The sequence below is a fragment of the Anopheles coustani genome, chromosome 2 (genome assembly GCF_943734705.1).
Source record: "Anopheles coustani chromosome 2, idAnoCousDA_361_x.2, whole genome shotgun sequence".
Classification (NCBI taxonomy): domain Eukaryota; kingdom Metazoa; phylum Arthropoda; class Insecta; order Diptera; family Culicidae; genus Anopheles; species Anopheles coustani.
In genome coordinates this window covers 81,973,474-82,000,976 of record NC_071289.1, presented here as the reverse complement: position 1 = coordinate 82,000,976, position 27,503 = coordinate 81,973,474, and the positions used below count along the sequence as shown (strand labels likewise).

Here is a 27,503-nt window from a genome sequence, read left to right as displayed (position 1 = left end):
TCCGGCGAACAAAGCCGCCCGGGCGAGATTGTGCCCGTCGTGCGATCGCCGAAACAAAAGGACGAAGGCCCAAAGTCGTTAGAGTCCATCGGCATCGTGGCACCATTGCGGTCTTGGGAGGTCGAACGTCGCTTTACAGGGCACAGGATTTTTGTCCCGTCCGCATGCCAGCATCCCAAAGGGCCACGGCTGGACGTTTCCACCGGTTCTAGAAATCATCTCCTAAATCCTATTTAAACTTTGCTCGCTCAGCACTTCACACTGCGCTCCACATGTCATCGTGAGTTGTCCGTGCGTCCATCGGTCTGTACGGCAAAGGGTTTACTTACGGTAGGGCAATGAAATTCACACATACACACACACAAACACACACATGAATGACCTGTCAAGAACAGCTGCATTTCGATCGGTTCACGGTAGGAGGAATCCACACGGAGGGCATTACTCTTCGTTATCGTCACATCGAGGTACCTGCGCATTGCATGGCCCTGTCCAATCCACGCAGCCTCCCTTTGGGAGGTGTGAACGGTGGCGTCGATGATGGGCAGCCTCCGATGTGATCCGATACTCCCGACCAGTATGTTGTTCTGGTGCTCCTATTGGATTTGCATACGACCAAAATTTGACGGACTCGAAGTGCGAAGGGTAGGCGAGTAAGTACGCAACATTGCTGAGCCACTTTCCCGTAACCTTTGACCCTCAACGTAACCGTTACCCATGCTAGCCCCAACTATGAAACACACAGAGATAGAGAGAAACCTTACCTTTTGGGTGGAACGGAACAGTACCAACTGCCATTTTGTGTGCACAATGCCCGCATTTGATGCATGCTTTAGTTGATTATTTCGATGTCCATTCGAGGTCTCGGCCATATTTGGTGTCGTTACCTGAGCACTATACCTTTTTCATGCCACGCCCCGCGTTTACCAAGAGTTTGTAATTGAAAACTCAATAATGGAAGCACACAGAGAGCACACCCACGTAAGAACAGAACAAAACAAGTGTGAAAAACAACTCGGGTTTTGGGAACGATTAGAGCTGACCACTCTTTCATCAGAACGCATTTATCTAGGAAAGGTTTCTGTTAACAATGTGGCACTCAAGGAAAATATTTGACTGAAAATTTAAGAACATTACGTAACACAAAGCAAAGTTGTTATATATTTTCTAACCGCTAAAAGATATGAGGATTAGTTAACCTTCGACGAAACAGCTCTGGAGTGTAATTTATGATTCTGAAACTATGAAGGAGTGTCAAATTTGCTCGATGAAAGAAAACTTTGCTTGAATATCTCATATCCAGTGATTTTTGCATGTTTGACTTTTCCTACTTCATGGAAAGAAGAGTGAGCTTGAAGTTAAACCATGTTGCTAATACTCATGCCCAATCACAGAATAATTTCACCAAAAATGAACCTATTTGCGGGAATGGTCTATAGGTATGGTATGGTAACTAATAAAGTGTAAAGTGTAGTAAATTAGTGGAATTACCGACGAAATTTGTTTTCAACACTAACATGCATATAGCGGTTATTGTGATCGCTATGCTATTGTCGATTTTAATTCCTCAAAAACAACTGATTTTTTTATTCATATGAGGCTTTTCATAAAATCCGATATTCCACCAATACCGAGAACCAAATTGTCTAGCCCTCTTTTTAACAAGGTATGACTTCAAAATTAAAAAAAACATTCATATGCACAAACGGCTAAATTTTGGTATTTAAATTGATTATTATTTGACATAGTAACATTTTCCTCCATCCATCAATTTACTACCTCAGTATTATTCGAAAATTAAAATAAAATGAAGATCGAATTTGAGTTTTTTCAACCTTTATTTTTTCAACAAGAAACGAGAATTATTTCTCGTATTAATTGATTTCGTTTCAATCGTTATGCGACTTTTTTTTTGTATTTCACATTAGAAACAAATGGCTTATTGGCTTTCATTAGAAACAAAGCTTAGAATATGCTTACTTTTTTACTTTAGTCAACTTTACGAAACCGATTGCTGATTTCGCAAGCACTTGACAGTACTATCTCTTAAAGTAATTATTTATATTTTTGAACGTTGACATTTTGCAATCTCATCTAATTTCTTTATTTCTTCTAAAAACAATTAAAGGAGTACTGAGAATACAAGTTTTGCAATTCCAAGAAAATATTATTTAAGAATTAAAAGCTAGACATGATTTGAAGTATGCATAAGACTTCAGCTACAGAGCGAAAGAAGAAAAATAAAACTATCGCACGTTAGAAACGGTAGATTAATGCTATTACTTGCAATCGATACATCTTCCTAAAATCACCACCACCTTGGTGAGCTTTCACCGCTGCTGACCTACTCACCGTAATAACCAGACACCCAAAAGTCATCCGTTTTCCCGGCGCGCCCCGCGTGTATCCGAAAAAACAAATCAGTAAGTGGTTGCGATCTCGAAAGCCATAAATATGTTGTATTTTTCCATTTCTACTCCATATTCTTGCCACAAGAACCGTTCGACAAGCGGGGCAACCGATAGCCGTAAGCCATCGCCGGCAGCTAGAAAGTGTGGAATCTCAATTCCAACTTACTCGCTCGTTCGCTGGTTCGCCCAATTTGCTTTCCACGGCCCAACACTCCGACGCCCGGGTCGATTCCAGAACGGCTGCCAACAACTAGCGCTGGTGCTCTCGGAATTAATGTTTTATTTATGTACTGTGGTTTAAGAGATTTAGATTAATGAACTCTTCACTCGTTCGGCGGCTGCCGGTTGCTCACGGGATAAAAGCTTCACTTTTTCTCGACCACCCTTTGCTTGCTTCTCTTCCCTGCCTTCGGCTCTTCGGTCCTTGTACGATTGAAAGATTGGCCATCGCCATCGCGCACCATCGGTGTCTGGCAGGAACGCTGCGCCAAACGAGGATGGTGCAACTGGAAAAGAATGAGCCCTTCCATGTGCACGGTATTCACCAGTCAGGCTAAGGGTAACGGGGCTTTTAAGAGTGATCCACATACAAAGCCACACATACACAAACGCTTTTTCGCTTTCGCACTCTAGCGGGAAGAAAATCGCTGCCAGAGAAAAACAAGCACCATCCAACTGCTTAATTATTCACCTTTAGTAAAGTAAAGTTCTCGTGTTGCCTTGCCTGCCACGGGGCACTTACTGGGAGTGGGCAGGTTTTTGAGGTGGAGGGAGGAGGGGTAAGTTTTTAAAAATGTTTTCCACCAAACTTGCCACTAAAGAGGTCGGTAATGCCGCGGCCTTGAGAGGCGCCGGCACGAGCCGTTTATTTTGAAGTTTCCCATTTGAAGCAGCGTGCCGACTTTGGATCACTTTCCGCACGGAAGCGGTGGCTTAATTTTCTCAAGTAGTTTTAACTTCATCTTCATCTTTTTATCTTTTACCAGTGTAGTCTGATGAAAATGCGATGAATAATTAAAACAAAAACACCATTTCATTCGATGATTGCTGAATGGATTCGGATCACGAGTGGAATGGTTTCTCAAGAAGTCTAAAGTAGTCAATCGATGGCATGGATTAAGCATTCAACTGCCCTGCAACTACCTCACGGTGCTTCCTGTGCGCAACCGATGCTTCCGGTCGAAGAAACTGGCATTCTCACGAGCTTGGAAAAGTTGTAATCCAATCAATAATATCTAATTAAAGTGCACTCACCCCTTCGGACACCGAAGGGCCAGTGCATTTTCGTTCACAACCATTCGACCCGTGGCGTGCCCCATTAAAGCCGCATTTCCCAGACTACCCTTGGATCGAACGAGGCTACAGGTTCAGCGTACGGGAAAATCCAGTCCGAAGAAAAATGACATGGAAATGCTTTCGGGAGATACTTTTCCACCTTCGGTACTTTGGTTGGGAAAACGGGAAAAGGCGTGTGACGCGTGTGAATCTTGGTTCGTACAGCTTTGGTTCGCTGCCAGAGCGAGCCGCCTTCTTTCCACCGGGCGTCTTTTTGCTTTTCTTCTATCTTTGCCAAATGCCAAACTTTCACTTGAAATAAACGAACCTTGAAAAACTCGTTTCACTTCGCACCTGTTTCTTGGAGGCGAATGGCATCGTAACGACCTTTGTAACAGAGTTACTCGAAAGGAAAAAAAAACAAACCCACACATACACTCACACAAACACAAACATGGCACAAGGCACAAGTGGTTTGCTTCCCCACGGCTCCGCCTTTGCATTCAATTTTCCGATCCCGGTTTCATTGTTCCGAACAGATTTGTTTTTTGATTTTACGCTGGGTTTTTTGTAGTTTTTCTTGTTGCGTACATTCGATGCATCTCTCGATGGTGGGGCTGGTGCTTGCAAAATGATGGTCGTCGTTTTCCCCTCCTTCCTCTTTACATGACTGCTGCCAATGGATTTGAATAAAAAATGGAACAGAAAGCAACGAAAACAAAATCACTGTATGATTTCGATTTAATCCAACCTCGTTATCTGACACACTATTTCCTTATTTTGTATTCCTCGGTGTTGAAATGATATTTTGAATCGTTTATTTAAATTTAATCTCCACTTGTTTGCCCCGTCCTTCAACCTACCAACGAGTGTGTAGCGTTTCGTTCCATCAATTCGGATGACCTACAGATAAAAAACACACAAATTCTCAAACTGCAAGTTCGGTAAAAAAACGCACAAACAGAACATGATTATTTTATTATGTCAAATATATTTCTAAATATCTGCAATCATTCTTGCATGGTAAGTTATGGCTGCTGACCCCTCCTGCCAAATGTCTTTTTAGTGCTTGAGCTAATTAGACAAAAAACTGTTAACATAACAAATAACCTAACAATACCGCGCAATCAGCTAGTACTTACACCCTCGGGTACAAGTTATGACATTCCCTTTATTTTATGGTCATCTTATGGTTTGTTTTCTTTTGTTTCACTTTCAATTCCGATGGTCCACTCGGCATTGCACCATGCTACTTGTTGCGCGCTGTATTTAAATCATTTGGGGCTTAAAATATTTACACATTCCACAATTTAGCGCCACGTTTTCTTTGCATTTCCATTTCGGTTGAAAAACAATTATTTTTTTACTTTCTTTCTATTTTGCTGCAGCTTGAGCTCCTCCTCCATAACGCTATGCTGCGATCAATTGACCGCCGAATAAGTGCTCTTACGCTAAAGTGTTTTGCCGTTTTTGCTCTGCTATAGTTAACAAACTCGCCATGAGTTAAGCCATGTCGCTATAATACAACGTTCGCCTACGGGTTTTGGTTTTGCTTTCTTATTTAGATTCGTGATATTTTTCCTTTCTGTTTGTAAAAGATGCGAAAATAAGCATACCATCAACTGAGTACAGGCGTAATTTACATAAATGCCTTACGGGTGCTTGACGTAAACCGTGGTTCTTACTGCTGCATCGAAATGTTTAACTACATCCATGGCGAACTATGCGCCAGACTAAAGCCTAAAATAACGCCACACGTTCAATCGTAAATGAATCTTGGCAAAACACAACCCTTTAATCAGTTTTTTTTTTTACTCCACCGTGTTCGCGCACAAAAATTGTGTATTATCGTTTATTCCCTTTCCCCCGGGCCCATCTCGCCTCTAAGCATAAACATTGTGAAATCGTGAGTTTTTTACAGGTTTCTTCAGCCTTTTGCAGCGTAACCTCGCCGGGGGCGCCCGTCCTTTGATATGAGCAACTTGACTGATATGAGCGACCTCCGCGCGGAATCAACAGTTTCGCGTCCTTTCCGAACGAAAGCGTGGAAGGTCTTCTTACGTCCATGTGGCAACAGAGTGGGAGTGGGGAGAGTGCATCTCCTAGTTTTCTTTTTATTTATTTTATTTCTTCTGCCGCTTAGTTCCGCAGAGCTATGCTTACAGCAGAAGTCGACCCTCGATGCACTGATGATACAGCACGACCAGCAACGATGGAAGGCCGGCTACGGCGAAGGAAAGCAGCGTCAGCGTACCGAAGCTCCGTTGAACATCTGCAAAACCGGGAATGTTGGTTGCATCATGGATGAAGAAAATAACGAGAGAGAGAGAGAGAGAGAGAGAGAGAGAAAGAGAAGAAAAAGAACCGTACATTAGTGGTCGCCGAGCAACGACGTCCTTTGCAACGCCTGCTGCTCAATTATTCAGATTTCAAAAGGGTAAAGTGACGTTTGCCTCAAAGGCGAGGCTGTTATCAAGGGTTCTTTGCGCAATGGTTGGGAGCGGGGGAGCATAAGGAAGGACGCTTTGGAAGGGAGCTGGGTGTTGGAAAAACGGTGTTTTCTCGTTCGTTCATAAATAAAAAAAAAACCAATAAACCAACAAGCAAAGGGATGGATGGTGCAGATGAACTAACACCAAACTTGAAGCTCGGCTAGCACAAAAACAAAAAAACCACGCACACAAACCAATTCAATCTTCCTCCACAGCCCCGAAGGGCGTAAAGTATCCACAAAGTGCAAGCGAACGAGTTGTGAGCAACTTATAACGAAAACCCCCGTCAGCGGGGGTGGGGGGGGGGGGAATTGGAGGTTGAAATTTCAACAGCGTCAAGTCAACAAAAACACACACACACACACTTTACCATTAGACACGCCGAACTCCTTCGGTGGCATATCGGTGTAGGAGAAACTTTGGCCGATAGCGAGCGATCCCTTGCGCTCGAAGGGGATCCCGTTCGGTGAGCGCTGCGCGTTGCCATCGTCGGTCTTCATCGGAAACAGGAGCTCGGGCTGGTTGGCGACCTTAATGGTTTCATTACGTGACACCACGGCCGGGACCGCTGCACGGGAGCAAAAGTTTTCGTTGGTGGCGTAAAAGAAAGTAGAAAAACAGTGAACAGGGAGGGGAATGAAAAACACGAAAACCCCGGTACAAAGTACACACTCAACTTATCGCACAAATTAATACACTGCCGAGGGTTGGTCGGGTGCGAACCGTAAATGTGTTGAAAAAGTGAGCAAGCGAAGGTGAAAAGTAGAAGAACGTTTGAAAAAAAGAAGAAAATTATAAACCAACCAAAATCAAACAGACGTAGCATAAACACGGGATCGGTTTCCGAAGGGCGCAAAGTCAACAGCAACACCGACCAACCCCGACAGGAGAAGTGCACAAACAGATCGGGCGAGAAGAAAAAACACAAAAACTAACCGGTTCGCAAGGACAAGCACACCTAAAGGCGAAGCACTTATAATTCAATCTACTTACTCTCCTTCGGTTCCATTACGTGGGTAATTTGTTTCGACGGTGTTGATGGGAGTGGAATTTCTGTGGGATGGGTAAAAAGTGGTGAGAAATTTGAAAACGATAATTAAGACCACAACACGAAAGTGTATCACATTTGATGGGGTGATTTGAAAACAAAAACACGAAAAGGTAAAAGATCAGCAGCACGATACCGTTGTAGATAAACGTCTATCGCGTGCTGGCTCCGGGGCGACCAGGTTTCACCCCGAAATATTCTAAATTAACTGCTAAATAGCTCCATTGCACCGTTAACGGTACGTAAAGCAATTAAAGCCCATCCCCGAAGGGGGCGTTTGACTTACCGTACACGCGAATGGAACCCTCCGTTTCGCCCAGGGAGTTCTTCGATATGCATCGATAGTTGCCAAAATCGCCCACCGATAAGCCCTTGATGGTGAGCTTCATGTGCGCTCTGTGGGAAAATGGGCCCCGTTTTGGGGGGAACGGTTAGTGAGCATTCGAAGGGCAGCCTGACGTGGTTCGGTGGGTTGGAATAGCTTACCGGTAGGAGTTTTCGTTGTAATCGATTATGTACTTTTTACTCGGCAGCACCATCACCGAATTGTACACCCAGTAAATGATCGCTCTGGAAGAAATGAAAGTGAAAGATATAAATAGCACACAATAGCAGTGAATGAAATAAATACTGTGTTTAAAAGATAATTTCTCCGAACTAAGTTACCACAACAACGCAATTGACTATTTTTGATATCAAAAGCAAAAACTCGTCAATACATAGAATTTTCCTCCTGTTATCTGAAGCCCATAACCATACAACCACCATCATAAAGCATATTGGTAATATGGCTTTTGAAAAGGTGATGTGTGATAGAAAACTTCAGTAACGCTATTTGATTTTCATTTTAGTTTTGAGAAATCAAAGAAATATTCAAACTCCGATGGATTAATAAATTGTTTGGAGTAATTGGATTGGATTAATAAATTGTTTGGACTTTTGCTCAGAAAATGGCTCAAATAGCCGGATATAATGCACGCCGTTGATAAATAATAAATTAGAGCTATTTATCGACACTTGATAGATTTTTTGTTTTTACAGTTTCAATTCAAAAGTAAACTATGTCAAAAAAATAAGTTAAATGTGCTTTCAACGCCAAATAAAACTTCATTTTGTTGAAATACATTTTACATCATATATTTCAATAACTAACAAACACCGATAACTAATCATGTGTACGTTATAGATGCAGAATACAACCTTGCGCTAAGTTAGTCATACAGAATAAATTTGAAAATCTTGAGCCTAACATGTGAGGATATTTTCATTTTTGTCTCCACAAGGGTTATGAATCCAATTTAGTTCAGTATTAGTTAGATAACATATTGAGGTGAATATTTGACGAGTGTCTGTTTGATTGCAATATTTTAAATTAACTCTTGCTATAGCTTATATTATCGTAGGAAAATCGTAAATGATTTCAAGCATAATTGACTATGTCCTGTTTTCTCTAATGTATTTTAATTTGAAGCCGTGAAATTAACCTAGGATGTATTAGGCACCCCAATGAACAGATTCTATTACTTCATTTTGTTTCAAATAGTTGGATTCAGCTCTAATAGTGCAGCTGCATTTTATCACCCTGGGGCGTCTTGCTACACTTTCCCTTACCTTAGTATTCTATAATACAGAAAAAATTAACTAATGCTACTATAAGGAACGAACCAAATGCCATAGACAAACATATCAATAAACATGTCAATCGAACATTTTCCCCTAATTCTCCCAACCATAGCAATTTCATTAGCACGCTGTTACTTACCTAGGGTGTGCTTCCGTGTGACAGTCGATGGTAACGTCCGTGGAAAGCGGTGCCCCGACCAACTGATTCGGCACCCATATCATCGGGGAAACTGGAACGAGCACCAAAACGGAGGATGAGTAAAAAATCACCGAACCATTCTCAGGCATCGACAGCCACCGACATGATGCTGTCAACGGTAGCATGAATCGGACGAAAGCGCTGCGTAGAAACTGACATTTCTTGCCGCCCGCAAAGCCACAACGGCGGCTCCTAGCCCCGCGGCAGGGTAATGAAATTTTCCCGTGAAACACTAGAAACCATTTGCCGGCGGGAAAGCACGGCCCACCCTGCCGTAGGGCCGAGCTGAGCTGAGCAGGCAGTTAATGGAAGATCTTTTCACGCTGTAATTGCCGCAACGGTGGTAGCGTTGGCCCGCGGGCCTAAGTTTGCCGTATGAATTTAATTTGCTAATACACTTATGAATAAATAAAAGCATACTTACACTCAACATCGAGGATAATCCGCTTAGACACCGACGGTGGCACACCATTAGTGGCAATGCAGAGATAAGCGCCCATTTCGTTGCGGCTTACCTTCGTCAGATGGAGCACCTCGCCGTCGTATACCATCACTTCCGGTGGTGTGAAGAGAAGAGAGAGAGAGAGAGCGAAAAATAGACAAACAGAGACGGAGAGAGCGAAAGAGGAAGGGAGTATGCAGAAATTAAGTTATTTAGAGATTAGGTCGTATTTTGCAGGCTTTACTTTGGGCGAGCATGGAAATGGATCGCTCGCAACAGCATCGTTGGGTGAGATGGCGGATTTATCGCGGTCGAGTTGTTTACTTCAGTTTGTGAGTGACAAACAAATCCGTTACAGCTTTTGCAAACTTATCTTTCACAAGCGTGCATCCTCTAAAAATACAGACAGTAATCCTTTCGCTACCCCGTTTTATGGTGTCCATTAGTATTCCAATCCTTCACTGTAAACGCACGCAATGACGTGAAAGTTATCTGTCAAAAGGTTCACAAATACTAAAATTCCAGGCCAACATTCCCCCGATATCGATTAGAGTGCACCAAGGAACGTAATCTCATCGCCCATCTTTCCCTCCCCCTCTCCTCCCTTCCAGCGGAAGGCCATTCCGTCAAATATCGATTGTAAAAACAATCAAAAACCCATTTATCTTTCTACCCGGGCACTTCGGTTTGCTTCGTGCCGGCAATTCTTTGTGTATGTGAGTCTGATGTCATCTTCATACCGTTCGATAAGCTTCTTAAGGTAAATGTACTGCTTTCGACAGGACCACCTCAACGACATCCTCCCCGTCTGCTCCCTTACCTTTCTTCTTTCGCTCGACGGTAATGCTCTGGCCGTCCTCGCGTCGCCAGATGATCTTGGGCGTGGGAAACCCATCGGCACGGCATGTCATGTTGATGTTTTGATTTTCTCGCACGGCCACCGACGACGGAGTGCTTTCGATGTCCAGAATGTTCGGAGGCACTGGGAGGAAGGAAGAGAGCGAAAATCGAACTGAAACGATGTATCTACAACATGTTATTTCCACACCATGGTTGTGCGGGTGGTGAGCTTTTTTCACTTTTGGAAAGAGCACTGATGTTGATTGTGCACGTTCATGTTTTGATAACGTTGTTAACAGCAAGAAGTGCAATAAGAAACAAAATGCTGAGATTTCAATTTTTATATTTTTAAAACGACCGAATGATTAAACAGATTTATTACTGACAATGTTGACTTTATCTTTACAAACGAGCGTCAAAGCTTTACTTTGTTATCATATCATTGATCCACATTCTTATGCATTCTATGTATAAACCAGCCTGATCAATCAACCCCATTGAAACATCAACTATAGCACAGTTTTCAGCGAGAAGTTTTCAAATCAAAGCATAACTATGTTCATTATACTGGGTATAATACCACCAACGGATTCAGTATCAGGAAAGCGGCTTCCAATGTGTGCTTTAATGTAATCACCTCCAATGATGGAGCACAACAAGACGAACAAATTACATCCGCTTAGAATCAAGCAGTCCCTCCCGACCATCGGGAGAATAGTGCAACTTTCCCAGCTAGTCAATGTAATCGACACGCCAGCACCGTGAGTAGTGCAATGCGCAAATATCCGTCCAATGGTGGTGCCTTGGCCAAGAAACCATAAAGCTCGTCGGGAACGGCAAAGTTTTTCACCTCCGGTACGTAACCGGCAGCTTCCGGTAGGAGGAAAAGTGATTCGGTCGGATCGGATTATGATTATGCATATCGGTACGATGCCGGGGATACGGGAAGCAGCCCATCGTGGGGCCAATTGGAGCCAATACTCACCGACAACTTGCAAGTAGCCCACTTGGCTAATCATGGGATTTGTGTTCACTTGGCACATGTAGTAGCCCCGATCGTCCTGCTGGGCCTGGCTGACGTGCAGCAGCCATGTGTTGGAATTATCGTACGTCACACTGTACCGCGGAATGCGCGATATCACATGCCGGTGTATCGTCAAAATCATCTGCCGATCGATGTGGATCCACGCGACCTGTCGGCGGATAGAGTGAAAGAACGTTATCGAGCCATGCTCCTCAGTTAGGGCAACGTAAAGGGATTAATATACGCGGTACAGGATTTTCATTCAAATGCAGAAATGCAAACCAATCGAATGAGTGCAAAAACGTGTGTAATCCACATTGTGATAATGTCATCGTTCAGTTTCGTCGTGCAGTTTCGAGAATTATTCAACATTTTATTCGTGAAGGAAGAGAATTCAGTGAGTGGATACAATTTTGAAATCATTTTCACTGGCTATAAACACCATGTAAAGGTGATTTGCCCTTAACTAACTTATTTATTTATTCTATTTTCTAAACAAATAGCTTCACATATATTTACATTTCATTTTAAATTAATGTTACATGTTACTATCTTCTGTTTTGTGACTATATTTTCTTGTCGGCAATTATTATAAATAATGAAGTAATAAAGTGCTTAATGTTTGCTCTATTTTTCTGTTCCAAGACCACATTGAATTTTTCTATGCTAAGAATTGTAGATACAACGGGAGTAAAAGGAATTTTCTAAAGAGTTTGTACTTGGATTTACTGAATTACATAGTGTAATGATAGTGTATCTTATTTAAAAAAATTAGCTTAATGATTGTTCCAAAGGTGTGTATTTTTTTAAACGATTGAAATTTAACACTCTTGAAGATTTTACAAGCATAAACACACTTTTGTTTTAAAAACAGCCCCAAATAATTTTAAGCGCTTGGTATGATAATACGAAAACCAAAGTTTATGCTTCAATAAAATTAAAAAATTAAACCTGCAAAAATATTTCAAAAGTGCATCTTTGATTTTATAATTTTATATTTATCATTTGAAATATCCTTTTTAATCTGACATTTGTGTGAAACGCATACACAGCCAGATATAAAACATGTCGAAACATTAACTATTTACTTATTTCAGTGGCAATAACTAAACTTAAACTGCTTCCGAAGCTGTCAAATAAGATATGGAAAACAAAAACGATGATATAATAATTCTGAAAAGCGAACCCTTGTTTAAGGCGCCCCGGACTTACCTTGTACGTGCCCAAATGCTCCACGACACACGGCAGGTTCGCATCGCGTCCCACGGCAACCGTTACGTTCGGGATGGGCTGCGCAAATCTTGGTTCATCCATCATCACTGCGAAGGGAGAGGAAATAGGGAGAAAAAAAAACATCAACGAACGGATAAAACCGGCCGGAACGGAAATAAATCCAACAACGCCCCGGATGAGGATGGGGTGAGAACAGCAACATATTAAAGGTCGCCGATCGTTTTCAAATTATTCGGCTTCGCCCGAAAGTTTGCCCATCGGGCCAATCGATATCGATGCGGAGGCTGTTTTATTTTGTGGATGATTTTTTTCAGCCCTCCACTTGCTTGTCATCCCCTTTGTGCAGTTGTTTCCACTTTGGTCTCGGTGGGAGGATAAAAATCCATCTGCCAAACCCGGCGGAGACAGGTAGGAAAGATAAAACATTGCCCAACCAAACAGATGGTGCTCGGGTAACGAACAGCACTAGAAATTGTTGCCATCCGGTTAGGATCAGAAATAGAACCGGGAAAGAAACGTCCATTTTGTGGAAGGAAGATGCGAAGGGGAGGGTTGTGTGCATGGAAATCGCAAGATGTCTTTTTCTACGCCTCAAGAAGGTTCTTTTCCATAACTAACAACAACGAAAACAGTTGATTCGAAGAAAGTGTTGGAATAGAACTGGGGTGTTCGGGTTCCATGTATAAACGGCGTACTGAAAGTGCTGACACCGGACAGTAACTATGTTGTATGATGGGGTTGCAGCCCGTTTCGGGCGCCTCCCGGCCTGTCATCTACACCGGCAACATTGGCCGGCTGACGGACGAACTTATGCTACTGTTTCGGGAATGATTTATTTAAAGTTGTTTTTCACTGTTCGTTCTCCACATCAAATAGTTCTCCTCGCTCGTCCAAGCCCGGCATGCCCACAGCGTTACAAGCATTTCTCCGCAAGGGGATGCCGAGCGTGCCGAACGGAGCGGGCTGCTTTTATTTAGAGGGCTTTTCCGTGCGAGTTCGTTAGGTGCATTCGAAAGTGCACTGACTGACGGTCGACAGCATCGGGAAGGGTCTTCGGGCAGGCGATGAGGAGTCGTCTCCATTTATCTTCCGCCGGAAACCAACCGATTCCTACCCCGAAACGGCACGTCGCTGTGGGGACCAGACAGACAGAAAGACAGCGCCAATGGAGCACATTGCGGGCATCAAAATGAAACAACAACCATGTCCATCGCCCATCGCCCAACCCTCCCTGGTCTTCCAGCGAAACCGATGATGCTGCAGGATAATTTCATCCGTTTATTCAGGTTTCTATCCAACCGTTTGTCAAAGCGATGTGACATATTTCGGCTTCGTTTTCCATCACGCCCGACAGTCGCTCGTGTCGGTTCGTTTGTGTTCTGTTCTTGTTTCCCCTCTTTTATTTGTTCTCTTATTTTCCTAATGTTTCAGTTTTCCGAGTATCTCAACGTTGTTTAGTTCGTACCCGCAGGGCAAAGCTTTCCCTTTTCCCAGGATGTGTTCTACAGTCTGAAGAACTGTCACATTTCAAAACGTCACCGTTTCCAGCACGGTCCCGACAAACGGTCATCTTTATATGCAAAAGGTAGAAAGTTTTCTTGGAATCATCGATTCAGCTAAAACATCCTCCATTTCGTGTTCCAACAGAATCCTTCCAGGTAGGGTTTTATGAATGTTCTGGTCATATCTAATTATTTTTTACTTTGTTTCAATTTTCGATATTACGTTACGAAAACAGATTTTCTATTTTGACCGTTTTATAGCTCAAAAGCACAAGATTTTATATTTAAATAAAATGGACCAAAACCAAAATGTGAAGCATCAGGATTTATCGTGGTTCGATAAGTTATGCATTTTTTGACAGCCTTAAGCCTTAAAAAGGCTTGTTGAAAGTGATGAAATGATACATCTTTAAACATTCTTAAACTTAAGAAGTTTTCAATCTAATATATAAGCACTTATTGTGACATTTCCAGGATAATAGTTTAATTATTTCAGTGCGTAAATGTTGTTTCATGCTATAATCTTTCATTGCAAATCTCCGGAATTTCAAGAGCTGAACAAAAAACAAACGTTTTTTATGATTCAAAATTTCAACACTACGGTGCAAATCATATAATTCATTAATTTTAATATAGGAAAGAAATTAAATTTACTTCTTTTCTAGCTTGGATATAACGGGTGTTGCCATATTTATTGCTGGCTTTTATTCCAAGATTACTCGGTTGAACGACAATTATAAACTTTAATCATACCAAACAGTTAAATTTCATGTACTTTTATTAAAGAAACCCAATTTTAATAATATTTTTCAAACATTTCTGAGCCAGTTCTGATGTTGTAAAATAATTTTGAATTATGCAAACATGGCTAACCATAAACAATAACGGTAATCTATGAAAGGATGCATCCCTGAAAGGAGCTTCTAAAAGCAGGTGGCTATCTTTTCAATCTGCGGTAATCCCTTTCGGTAATAACTCGGGGTTGAGAAATCACCGCCACATAGCCATAACAATGTCTCCCTACCGGAGCTCAAACGTACCATAAAAAGAGAAAGATCTTAATAGAAGCATGGGCGGGGGAGTTAAAGATAATTCCTACTGCTCGGAAAATGTGCATGCACGCGCCACACAAACCGACAACCGATAGCTAAGTCTCCTGAACAATTGTTCATTCGTGGAAGCTGAATCATTTACGGTTGATTTGAAATTTATTACGCTTCTTAGCTGCAAGATAAGGGACCATTTTCCGCCGCTCGCGTTGCGCCTGCAGCCTTCGGGCGGGCCGTGGCTGGAAAAACTAGCAATCGTCAGCTGCAGTGTACCGGGACATGAAAATCCAAAGCCGTGCTTTTATCCTTCGGTTGGATCTCCTATCTGCATTCTATCTGGATTTTATTTTTAATTCCCGGTAATCAAAATAGATTGCATTCCTAGCAGTTTTAGCGTAGGCTTCATGATATCATTCGCTGGCTAATTATTTAACGTGGCGTCTACAAAGTGATTATCAGAAACCGGTAAGCTGCATACCTTCAACGTCATTGCATTTCACGCTCATCCGAAACATACAGGATTCCAAAGGACCTAGTGTTGTCGGTTCAATTTAAGGTACACCCATTTTTCCCCTTATAAATTTGTGTATCACTGAAACTTTCCATGACATCCGACCAAAACTTTGGAGCGTGATATACTGTCAAACTTTTGCAGCTCCTTAACCTTATTGTTAAAATGTAGCAAAAACTTGCCACCCGCTTAACCCTTGTGGTTCATCCCCCCGAGGGGACGGGGAGGTGCAAAAACATGCACGAGAAAAAGCAAACGTGGATATAATAATCGTTCACCGGGGCCACATCTGACATCCGGTCGGGTTTTCCACCATTATCTTCTGCGTTGTTCTTCGTGCTTCGTTGCTCCCACTGCTTTTTTTTGGCGAACGCGTCTGAGGCCCACATTTAACGGCCTCCGAGCTCGGTCCCAGGCTCCAGAACCCACGGATTCCGATCGGTAGCAGCTGCTCTTTATGGAGTGTACGTGAGAACCATGCATTATTGCCGCGTTTTGGGGGCGGGTGGCACATTATATTACGGGCGCGCTCGTGTCGCACCCAAGGATTACACATTTAAATGATTATCAAAGGAAGTGAGGCGGCTGGTAGTGGTTCCGGAAGCCGATTGTCGGTGTGTCTTCTTCATACGTGCAGTGATAAAGTGTAGCCGCTAACTTCGAGCCGGGAAAACAGAGCTATTACAACGGAAAAGGAAAACAGCTCGTGTGCTTTAAGGTGGTCTTTTCTATTTCCGCTTTCCAGTTTTCTGTTTCAGAACGGTCTGTTTTAGGAATAACCTAAAAATTTGGGCACAGTGCAAATTCCCTTCAAACGAACCATACAGCCTCGGTGATCTGTGGATAAGAAATCGATAATTTCCAGAATACATTCAAACCATACCAGTAATCTACACCAATCATCAATGGTGAAGTGTGTGAATACGAGGTTCGAACCGTTGCGCTCAGTCCGGACAAGAACCGGTTTTCGATGAACAACGCATAACGTGTCAGATTACCGGAAATATATTGCATCTCGTAAAGTCAAGCTGTATGATTTATGTACTCCGATAAGGATCTGCGTCGGTTTAGCCCGCGTTGGGGCGTAAGACGCTACGAACTTGCGGAAGGCGGAAGTTCAAGGTGTCCGTAAGGGTGAAATACTCTGCTTGCAGTCAATTCCATATATTGATATTGCTTTTACGGCTGCATAAACATCGTCCTCGTCGCTTTTGGAGTCCTTTCCGCTCCCGTTTGTGAGGTACGCAAAGTGTACGGTCGTATTTATCGCACGTGGAAAAGCTGTTGGGCGATACTTCCTTCGCGCTTACATAACTTATGTGCAGCGCAGCTCGAGGCGTATTGGATTTAACACATAACACGGTTTAATGGTGTTGCATGCTTTTGAAATTGATTTTCAAGCTCCGTGTGAACTGCTCAATCATGCAACGCTTTCCAGAGTGATAATAATTAATCGTAGTTAGTTGTATGTCAAGGATAAAATGTGGTGGAATGTTTGTTGCAACGCTATTTTTTAATAATAAAATTTAAAATGTAATTTTAACAAAATAATTTACCACAAAAAAAACCATTGAATCAATGATACTCAAATATTTTCATTCTCGCTTGAAACGAGAAGGACTCTTTTGTGAATTGAAAAGATTATTTGTCGCAAACTGAGAATTTCCTCTAGATGCGCTTTTCGCCATTGACCCACTTCAGGTCGGCCACAGAAGAACCTGAAGTGAATGAAAAGGAGAAAAGAATAAAAAAACCATTCCCGTTGCACAAACATAAACGTCTTGCAAGAATGTTCATCCGTCTTTATCAAGCCGTACCGTGGGGCGTTCTTGCACTTAGCTGCACACAAAATGGCCCCCCGGCAAGTGGGCAAGAACAATGGCTCTCCTGCCTCGTGGAAATGAACAGCGCGAGAGAAAGGGAAGAAAAGTATAGCCTTCGATTGTTGCTTCCCTCCGTTTGCGCCCGTTTTGTTGAAGTGTGTGTGCGCGCCCGTCATTGTGACTGCCTGAACAATGCTCGAGCGCCTGGAAGATAGTCAAGGTAAATAAAAACCTCCGTCACGAAACGGTGGAAGGGAATGAACTGAAGAGCGAACGTTTTCTCCTGGCGGTGTTCTATTGTTGTTTATTTGGCGAAGCTTATAATCACGCTGTATAAACTTTTGTGCGTTAACACGGGTATCTTTGACAGTTGCCGGGACACCTCAACAAGTACACGAAACGACAATGGGGTGGTTGCGTTTCCCAACATGCGTTAAAAAAAGTTCGTTCTCCAACTCCAGAGATTCGTGTTCTCCATTGCAAAATGTCGCTTTCCACTACAGAAACGCATCGGCACAGCTGGGGATTTAATAATGCAAATTACCTTATTTTTTCATTCCGTTTCCCATTTGCATTCCAAGCCTGACATGTTTTCTCGCCTAGTAGAAATTAATTCATACATCAATCAGCTGCCACTTATGCGGGGCTTTCCTGTGCTTCTCCGTTCTCGTCCTGAAAAGAAACGGCTCGTTTACGCGTTCATCCGATACGATAGATCCTCTTGATCGCCCGTGTTTCGATAAGACAAGCATTACGAGTTGCGAGCTGATGCTACTAATTGCAATTTAAATTGAAAGATGCAATCAAAGGATTAATACATCAATCAATTGGTCAATGAGATTGGTTTAATGGCATGGATAAATGTACTACTTTATATAAAACCCGACGGGAAAGAACGAAAACAAGGATTTAAAAATCAAGCCAGTTGAATCCTTTTCTTAAAAGGGTTATCTGTAGTACTTGTTTTCAGCTTTTTAACTATTTTATGATACACTTTGGCTCATAACATAGATGTAAATGGTAATATTGGGTAGCTTATTATAAAAGAATGAAATAATTTATCTATATCCCATCATGTTTTTTAAATGTTATCTTATTTATTTGTGATGCTAAGTTTACATGAAGCACATAAGACTACAAATTTACGAGCAAATACAAATTATGCTGTATTTTATTACTTTTCGTTTTTTGATATTCGTTAGCCGATAAAAATAAAATCACATTCGTTGTTGATTTGCATGTTTAATTTACAGTAAAAAAAACTGCAAAGTGGTAATGTTTTCACCAAAATCTTATAAACAATTCTCTGTAAGTACTTGCACGAAGTGCGCAAACCTTTGCAATCCGTATTTATTGTCGATTAAATAGTAAACCATTATGAGAACTGTTGCAAATCGTTTAAAACATTAAAAGATAAATTTTGGTCGCTTGTGGATGCGCCACAAATTTAGTGCTTTATTCACGATTATTCGATTTACAACTTTTAAATGGGGCTTGCCTCTACAATTCTCCCGCTTATATACGCAAACCTTGGGTCGGCGTAATCCTAAATCGGTGTAATCGGTGTAACTACACCGTAGTTTGCGCCGGCTGGTCGACGAATATCAGCAGTGTCAACCCTGCCTTGTTTCCATTCGTGACATTGATGATGGTAGTGCCGGCGAGAATAACAGTTAGGATTCGGAGTCATCGCAATGCAGCATGGATCCTGTGCCGATAGTAGCAGTTGCTTTTGTTGCTGCTGCCAATGGTCATGAAAGGATGTCCAAGCCTTCACTAGTTTCGGCCGCAGGCGCCCATGGAGCTTTGAAATCAATCGCGCTGGCTGGATCGGTCGTACTGGTTGGGCTGATCGCGCTGGCAATTTTTGGTAAGTGCCAACTCTTTTGCCCGACACTCGTAGTCGTCTCTTCTTCGTCGTCTGACTGCAGTGAGATAGTGGGCTCGTACTGTCCAAGGGAAGCATCGATCTCACTAGTCGGTTTTTTGTCGCAGGAATCCACATATGCAGGCTTGGCGAAGTCGATCGCGCAGGGTCCGAACACCGTCCAACCCAATGGAGTTTGCGTCGCGATAGGTTTATCCCAGCCTCCGTCGTGGTGCAGCAAAGCCTTGCCAAGATGGCAATTATCAGCACCTTTGGTAGCGTGAACATTTGCGCCGTTTCGTGAACGCCGGAGATGCGCAAGGAAACTGCCACCGATTCCGCCTCCAACCTGGTCGTCCCTCCAGTCCAACTCAAGCAGAACGGACTAGACGCTCCGCTCAACCCCAGCCGTTCAATCAACTCCTGATCGACAAGTGTTGATGAAGCTCCTTCATCGAAGAAGGCAAAAGTGTCCACGGGTTTATCCTTACCGTGGATTGTGATAGGTACGTACCGAAGCAGCACGCCATCGTTGGCCGTCGTATGAGTGTAACAGTGTTTAGTGGGTGCGATTTGTGTGTCGATGAGTTCGCGTGTCCGTGTGCCCGTGTCGTTGATCTCACCGTGAAGAAGACATTGATGAACATCCGCGCATCCGTGTTTCGTGAGTGCTGTGATTTGCGTGCCGTCTGTGTGATGCCGGGATGCGGTCGGCGTCTTCAAACGCCAAATCGTTGCGAGGCCTCCTTCGTCTTGCTGGTGCACATCCGCCATCGCGCCTCGCTCCTCCCGGTCGTTGCACTCGGCTGGGCGATCAACCGACGCCATCGCGCTATCCTCGCTGTGGTCAACGCTCACGGTACGATCAGCTGACGCCATCGCGCTAGATGCCCCTCGGTCGACGCACCCAGTAACACCTTCGTTTGGCTCAGCGCTGCGCCACGGCGCTGGCCACCTTTGGCCATCCGTTCTGGACGACTCGCCCCTTTCCGTTGCCAACAGTCGTTCCGCCAACCGCAGCTCCCGGCGCTCCATCTCGAGCTCAAGCTCGCGACGCTCGATCCGAAATCGTCGTTTCTCGATTTCGAACTCGCGCCGGGCCAAGCTTAGCGTTGCCGCTTCGGAAGCACCATGTCCGCGGGTGCTCCGATCGCATTGTGACCCAGGCGGATGGTCGCGACAGCGCCCGCTGCTGGTTGGGGGGTTGGCAATGGGAGCGTTCTTCTGCTCTACGGTTTCCATTTGATATCGTTCCGTCGCCATCGTTTTCGCGGGGTTGCACACTCTTCGGAATTATAACAACTTCTCGCGCGAAATTTATCGATTTCTTTCCGCCGGTCCGACACTCTCCGGGATTACACGAACTTCGTACGGATTGATCGATTGAACGATTTTCGTCGCGGATTAAACACTCTCCGGGATTATATTAATTCGCGCGACTGTGACTTGTGGAACGCACAATAAATTTGTGGAAACTAAATTTGTGGAATGTTGCAAATCGTTTAAAACATTAAAAGATAAATTTTGGTCGCTTGTGGATGCGCCACAAATTTAGTGCTTTATTCACGATTATTCGATTTACAACTTTTAAATGGGGCTTGCCTCTACGATTCTCTCGCTTTTATACGCCAACCTTGGGTCGGCGTAATCCTTGGTCGGCGTAATCGATCTAATCGGCGTAGTTGGCACCGGCTTGTTGTCAAATGTCAACGGTGCCAACCCTGCCTTCCCAAGCTGCAAACGTCACTTTAAAAGACGTCTTTTAGTGGTCTTTTAATAGATTAAAAGACCGTTAAAAGACGTCTAAATAACACGGTTAAAAGACCGCATACGTCAAAAAGCGGGGATTTCGAAAATTCGAAATAAAAAATTGTCCCTCCTTTTTTCGAACACCCACGTCTCTGTCCTTCGTCATTGCTCTGCTTGCAACGTGTTGTTGTAGAGTTTCCTTTTCTGAAAGCATGTAGATTTTCATATATGTATTAGTAGATTTTTATTACATACCTGCATGTGTATCAAACCATCAACTGCATATTTCGTGTTCAGCGCTCCTAACCACTAGACCATTCGATTGGACAATTCGTTTTAGTCAGTTGCCATATATAAATGGAGCAAGTGCAATACGTAGAACATTTTATTACAATTTTTTTTCCGGTTATGTCTTTTTTAAATACATATTATAAACACTCACACAACTACAAAACAACAAATGTATCGTTTTAAACCGTAAGAACGGTGTTTAATGATTCTTCGCATAAAAATGATAATGACAAAATGAGGCTAATTCCAATACTTTCCAACAGCCGCTTTGAGAAAAGATTTTGCGGATTTTTTATTTATTTTCAATCTAGTAAAACAAGAAACACAATTGTTACATTTCGAGCAATCGAGGTGGACAAATTATTCAACATTCATATCGGCAGTCACGCATCGACATCGTTCGATTTATCCTCTGCTAAGAACGCGTTAACACCAATCATCAGGTGGTCTTGCGGTCGGCACTTCGAAGATGATTCCTTTGCTTAGCGGTCAGCCCTCATGCAAATCTTTTGTATCAAGATGTTCCACATCAAGTGTTTCATTTGATTCCCCTGCGCATGACACAGTTGGTTGAGTCCGTTCGAAACATCCTCCTGCTGGGTGGATTTTGCGCATTGTTGGGCAAATCGTCCTCACGACGGAAGGAGTTGACGGAGTGTGTTGTTGTTGAGTTGTTGTGAGCACAGCACCATTGCACAGCACACAGCCTCGCGCCGATCCCGAGGACCGTAGCCGAAGCAGCAGGCAACCGAGGAACAAGGAGGCGGGCTACTGCACCACCATCCGTTCCAGAAGTAGGAGCAGTGACGCTGTACGGGAGGTGACAGTCGACGAGACTAGCCGCAGTCCTCTGACGGCGGCGAAGGAAGCGGCCGTCTCGGAGGCCTCGACGTCGGGCCGCTAACCGGAGGTAGGTTGTTCTGTAGGTGCCAGCTGATGCGTTCAGACAGGAGCTTTCTAGCGCAAGAACTTTGCGAGAGCCAGGCGGCTTTGGGCGTCAATGCTCTTCAATGAGCCATGCCCCAACCACTGGCTCAAACCTCTTCTTTCGATCTTTCGAAGATTCCCTTGATGTTAAACAAAAAAAACACAGATTGTTATACAAACAATTATGGCTGAAGATGAAAGCGGGATCACTGCGTTGAGTTAATCTTCCGAACGATGATACGAACATTCCCTCTGCCTCAGCTGTGTTGTCTGCTGTTGCCGAACCTTTTTGCAAGTTGTTGTTTTCTTCACTGTGATTAATTTTTTCACCCTCTTCGCTCATTGTATCGATTGGTTGCTTTAAAATACACTGATCTGTGATGCTACGATAGTCAGCTGCATGAAATAAACAACCAAATATTTACGATTCTCATCGTGCCTGTTTCGCTTTGACAGAAATACAATGCAAGGAAGAAAAATAAGAACCTCCTAAACCAGATTGAAATTTACACGAAATGCACTTAAATCCCGCTTGACAGTATGTAACTACACGGACACAAGCAGAAGCCAAGTGCAGTAAAAACCATTCAAACTCCTCAACCCTGTATTGTAAATTGAGTCAATCGGTCTTTTAAGCCAGACCTTGCAGATTGGGTTGTTTCCCTTCGTGACAAGAACTAATCAATTTATTTAACTTTAAACAAAAAATGATGGATTTTATGGTTGTTTTCAGTTATATTCAAATCAATAGTGATTCCAATTATGAAGGACAGTAAATGGACATTGGAGCACATTAAGCTAATACTCATTATTGCTAATATTAAAAATCTAATGCAAATATTCTTGATAAAAGTAATGAATATTTCATTGTTAAAAATACGGTCACATTCTTGGCAAATTATATTAAAAATAATTACATGAAATAATTAAACAACCTTAGTCACTTTGTGGATATATTATTTCTCGTGTACCGTACAGTAAGCCGTGCCGTGGTAACTTCTCGTACAATGTGCCAATTGATTTTTGCAACATAATAAATGCATCAACGACCACGGGTAAGACATTCTCCAACATTTCATACAGCGCGTTGGCCCGACGACAACTTTCGACCACAAACAATCCTCCTATCTCGTTGCTAATGAAGTGCCAACCGGGTACCGGCAAGAAAGCATTCCTTCTGGCGGGCCGCAAAGTTTCATAATTGTCAAAAACCGGCAATGATGATGGCGGGCAATAAAACAGCGCGACAATCCTCTCGAGAGATCTTGCGCGAAGGCCAAATTTTCCAACTCATTTTCGTTGGCAGCTTCGAGCTGGAGGTGATAATTTTTCGAATCGTTCGACACGCCAAACCCGTACCCGGCCACCGTGAACGAGTTGGTCGCGCGGTCGACGTTGTTTGTGCAAAGGTGAAGCCGACGTACAGCAACGGTGGTGCAGCTAGGGAACATCGTCCTCCCAGCAGAAGTGATTCTGCAATCAAGGCAACAACGACAGCAGCAGCGGCAGTACGAGCAGAGAAACATTGCCAGCAGAAGTTGCACCAGCAACCAGCCGGTGTTCCTTTTGGAGTGCATATGGCCAGGCTCCGGCGTGCATTTATGTACATCTACTAAATATTCTCTTCATCATTGTGGCGGTGATAGCAAACAGGTTCGGTCCGGTGTGTCTGCAGCACCTTGCATCCCTTTGCCGGTGCGAGGCGAAAGTTCGGCATCCTGCCAACAGAAGACCGATATAGGGCAAATACCGAGGGCACTGTCAAGAACTCTCCACACGCACTCCACCTCGATTTTCCAGCTTCGAGCCCTCCAGAACCGGGCGTTCCAATGGCACGGCCCTGTTTACCTTTAAATTTTCACCTCAACGACGCCTGTATTTTCGCCCGCTTCAAGATGACGATGATGGAACGATAGCTGGAGAACGCTCGCTGCATCGTTACGAGGCCCCCGTCAAGAGTCGAGGCCCCCGTCATCCTGGGCCCGGTCTAGACCTAGCCCAAGCCAAGGGTAGTGCACCTTTGAACGATTTAATCGTCGATCTTGGCCGCTGCTACTACCGGCGCTCCCGGGTCAACCTACCTGCCGTTCGACAACAAGTGGCACAGGTCTCGTTCGGGGTTTTGGTTGTTTGCTGCTCGGCAAACATATTTCAACTCTCGACCGGGCCACTCGAGCCGGCGGTCGCTCGCTCGGCCCGGCTGAAGATAAATTATGTTTCCCTGCATTTGCATTCGACCAGAATTCATATATTTTCCACTATCTCTCCATCTGCTCGAACGAGTGTAGAGTTGGGGCGGGCCGGTCGGTTGGACATTCGTGTCATCTTCACCCACCAAACCCATCCCTTTTCCCTTCGCTTTCACATTTCTTTTGTGAAACAGTGTGAAAGGAAAATGGCTGAAGCGGTCGCTTCGCAACCAGTCGTCCTTGTTCGGAGGTTCGTTAGGATATGACTAAATGTTGCCATTCCTCAACGGGCTGGAACCTACGTTCGTGCCCGTCGCTAGCTGCTTTTGTGTTTCGTAAAGCGGAAAAGTGGTAATTCCTAGCGACCAGTTTCACCGTGGATTCTTGTACTTCGTCACACGTTGTGGGGCATTTTTTTTTTGGTTTGTGTCGTTCGTTCGTACGACACACGTTGGGCTGTTTTTTCGCCCCTTCCTGAAGCCCATTGCAGTCTTTCGAGCAAACCTTCAACACAACTGTCTTCAGTTGGTTGACCGTTTTTCCGTCGTCGGCCATCACCGGTGCTAATGAGTACATTAGTTTGCACTACAATTAAGATGATAAAGCAATGTGCATTTAGTGCTCGGGCACGTGCAAACATTCGCGGAACCTCAAATAATTGCATCTGCAAGTGACTGTTGTGAGTGGCAGAAACAGGGAAAACGGTTTCTTTCGGACGTTTCTTTTTAAATGATGTCCATGAAACGACACACTTATTTAGAAAAAGTCTAACTAAATTAACTTCCAAGTCATTTAGTTTCTTCGTGCTGTGTTTGAATTAATGTCTATTCATTTTGATTAATGAAGCAAGTTTTAAATACACTAACTTGCTGACGGATCGCCGAACCGATTGCTTCAATAAAACTGATTTGTGCTTCTCAAAAAATGTTCCTACAGGAGAACATTGTGGGCAACATATTTATATTATTCCAATATGCACACCAGAATCATCAATTCAACCAAACAGGAAAAGTAAAAATAAATTTGATCAAGTAAAATTATTTCATTCATCTTCAATTGTTACGTGCTTATTTCATTTTGAGAAAAAAAAAATAAAATATATTGTTTTGATAAAATGTTGGTCATTTTTTAATCTCAAAACTATAGCTGCTCATACTTGCAAGGTAATGTTGTATATTTGTAGGACTTTTTAACACAAATTGAACTTTTTTGTACTTTGAAATATTGCACAACGAGTTTTCAAGGAATGTATTGAACCATGTTTTAATTATTGCCTTCAGATAAAGAATCATGTACATAGTCATCCATTATATTCTTAATGTTTTTACTGTACATTCCTGGTGGATTTTCCTAACGAAGATTTCCTCCCCGGATGGAACAAAATTCATTTCCACTCGGTTACAAATATCTACAGAATGAGTTCGAGGGGCGTTTCTTCCGAAACTGCACAAAACGAAATGCACTTTGGGCAAAAAGAGCCAATTAAGCCGAACTGGTGAACAAAGAATTAATGCAGCCTGTCTAGCTGAAAATTAAATTTAGCAAAACTTTCATCTCAGGCAAAACTCCATCGGTAGAGTGGGCCCAAGACGTGCCCATCCCAGTGCGTTCTGACAGCAAACGGTGTCGGTCGGAAGGAAGAAAACCTGGTTAAGAATAGTTCCATTATGAGCTTCGCCGAATCACCGGGGCTCACTGCGATGACGGTGATACGAGAGTTGACCGTAATGATGATAGCCTTGATAATGATGATGATGTTGTAGATGAGTATATCCATGCTCGTTTCGCAGCGGAGCAGTTGCAGAACGAATCTAATTAAATCCGGTCGCTTTTGTTTCTTGGCAACTGCTACACCTACTGTCCGTGAACTTAGTCATCTTCGTTGGGCGGCGAACACCATTGGATGAATGTTGTGGTCATTCTGTCCGAGGCAGACGGGAAGAAAATTCGGTCAAAACTTTTTCCTCCTCTCAAACCAGCGGCTCGGTGCAGGCGTCCAACCAAAGGCACGGAATGCCAACAGATGGTTTTGCAGCGAGTTTGAATCCATTACAGGCGGGCGAAATAATTGGGCTTAACAGAACATTCGTTCCAACGAAACGATGTTACGGAAGGTTAGCTGTTTCGGGTCAGTGCATTTTTGCTTGCCTCCATTCTGTTCCACTGTTTTCCACAACACCTCTTCTCCCATGTGAAATCCAAGAAATAATTTAAATGAAATGTCTTAGAACAAAGACTAGAATTGCATCGCTACGGGTCGCCAAGATAATCCATTAATTAAATTTCAGGAATGTTTTAATCCTGTTCTATGCATATTGGATAATGCTTTTCATAATATTTGCCCACTTAAAAATGAGATCTTTACATAAAAAGAAGCGGAACTTACCGTGTGTGACGAGGGTGACCAAGTATATCGTAAATAACACATTCCTGTGCGTAAACCGCTTCGGGAGCAATTTGAGGGCAAACACGATCAATTTAACTGTCTGCAGGATCAACATTTTGTGCACACTAAGTCACTCCAGCACGCACACAAACAGACACATACACACGCACACACACAAGTTACACAATTCTTAGGATGTACATTAACATTGGCTCAGAAAACTCCATAGCAGAGATCACGAGCTTTCCTGTGCAGAGAACGCCTTGTGTTCGTCCATTTTGTCGTTTCTTCACAATTTAATTTCACACGAATATTTCACGATGAATAGCTGTTAGAAAATGGTTGTAATTTTTTCACTAAGTGTTAGTTTCCAATGGGGGGAAATTAAATGACAAAAGGGTTCGCTTCAGAGGAAAAAACAATATAACTCAATAAACGAATGAAATCTTGAAGCGTAACGAAGTGGTTCATTTGCAATCATGGAGCAGAAATCCGATATAAATAGATTTTAACAAAACTGCCCCCAAAAGTATTGAATATATTCATTCGCTCGCATTCGGATTCAGCAAATGGTGCAAAACTCATCTGCATTACTTTGCGCCTCCTCCAGCTTCTTCTCCCC

General features: G+C 43.2%; 1 protein-coding gene across 1 annotated transcript; it reads right to left on the bottom strand.

The window, feature by feature from the left end:
* Window positions 1-4,626: 4,626 nt before the first annotated feature.
* LOC131262756 (lachesin) lies at window positions 4,627-26,996 on the bottom strand. The gene is made up of 11 exons (XM_058264825.1): window positions 26,882-26,996; window positions 12,567-12,673; window positions 11,316-11,523; window positions 10,311-10,472; window positions 9,473-9,601; window positions 8,989-9,079; window positions 7,713-7,796; window positions 7,513-7,622; window positions 7,172-7,231; window positions 6,549-6,746; window positions 4,627-5,958 (listed from the first exon to the last, which is right to left on the bottom strand). The coding sequence occupies exons 1-11, from the start codon at window positions 26,994-26,996 to the stop codon at window positions 5,846-5,848; spliced, it is 1,377 nt and encodes a 458-aa protein (XP_058120808.1). The 3' UTR covers window positions 4,627-5,845.
* Window positions 26,997-27,503: the final 507 nt, after the last annotated feature.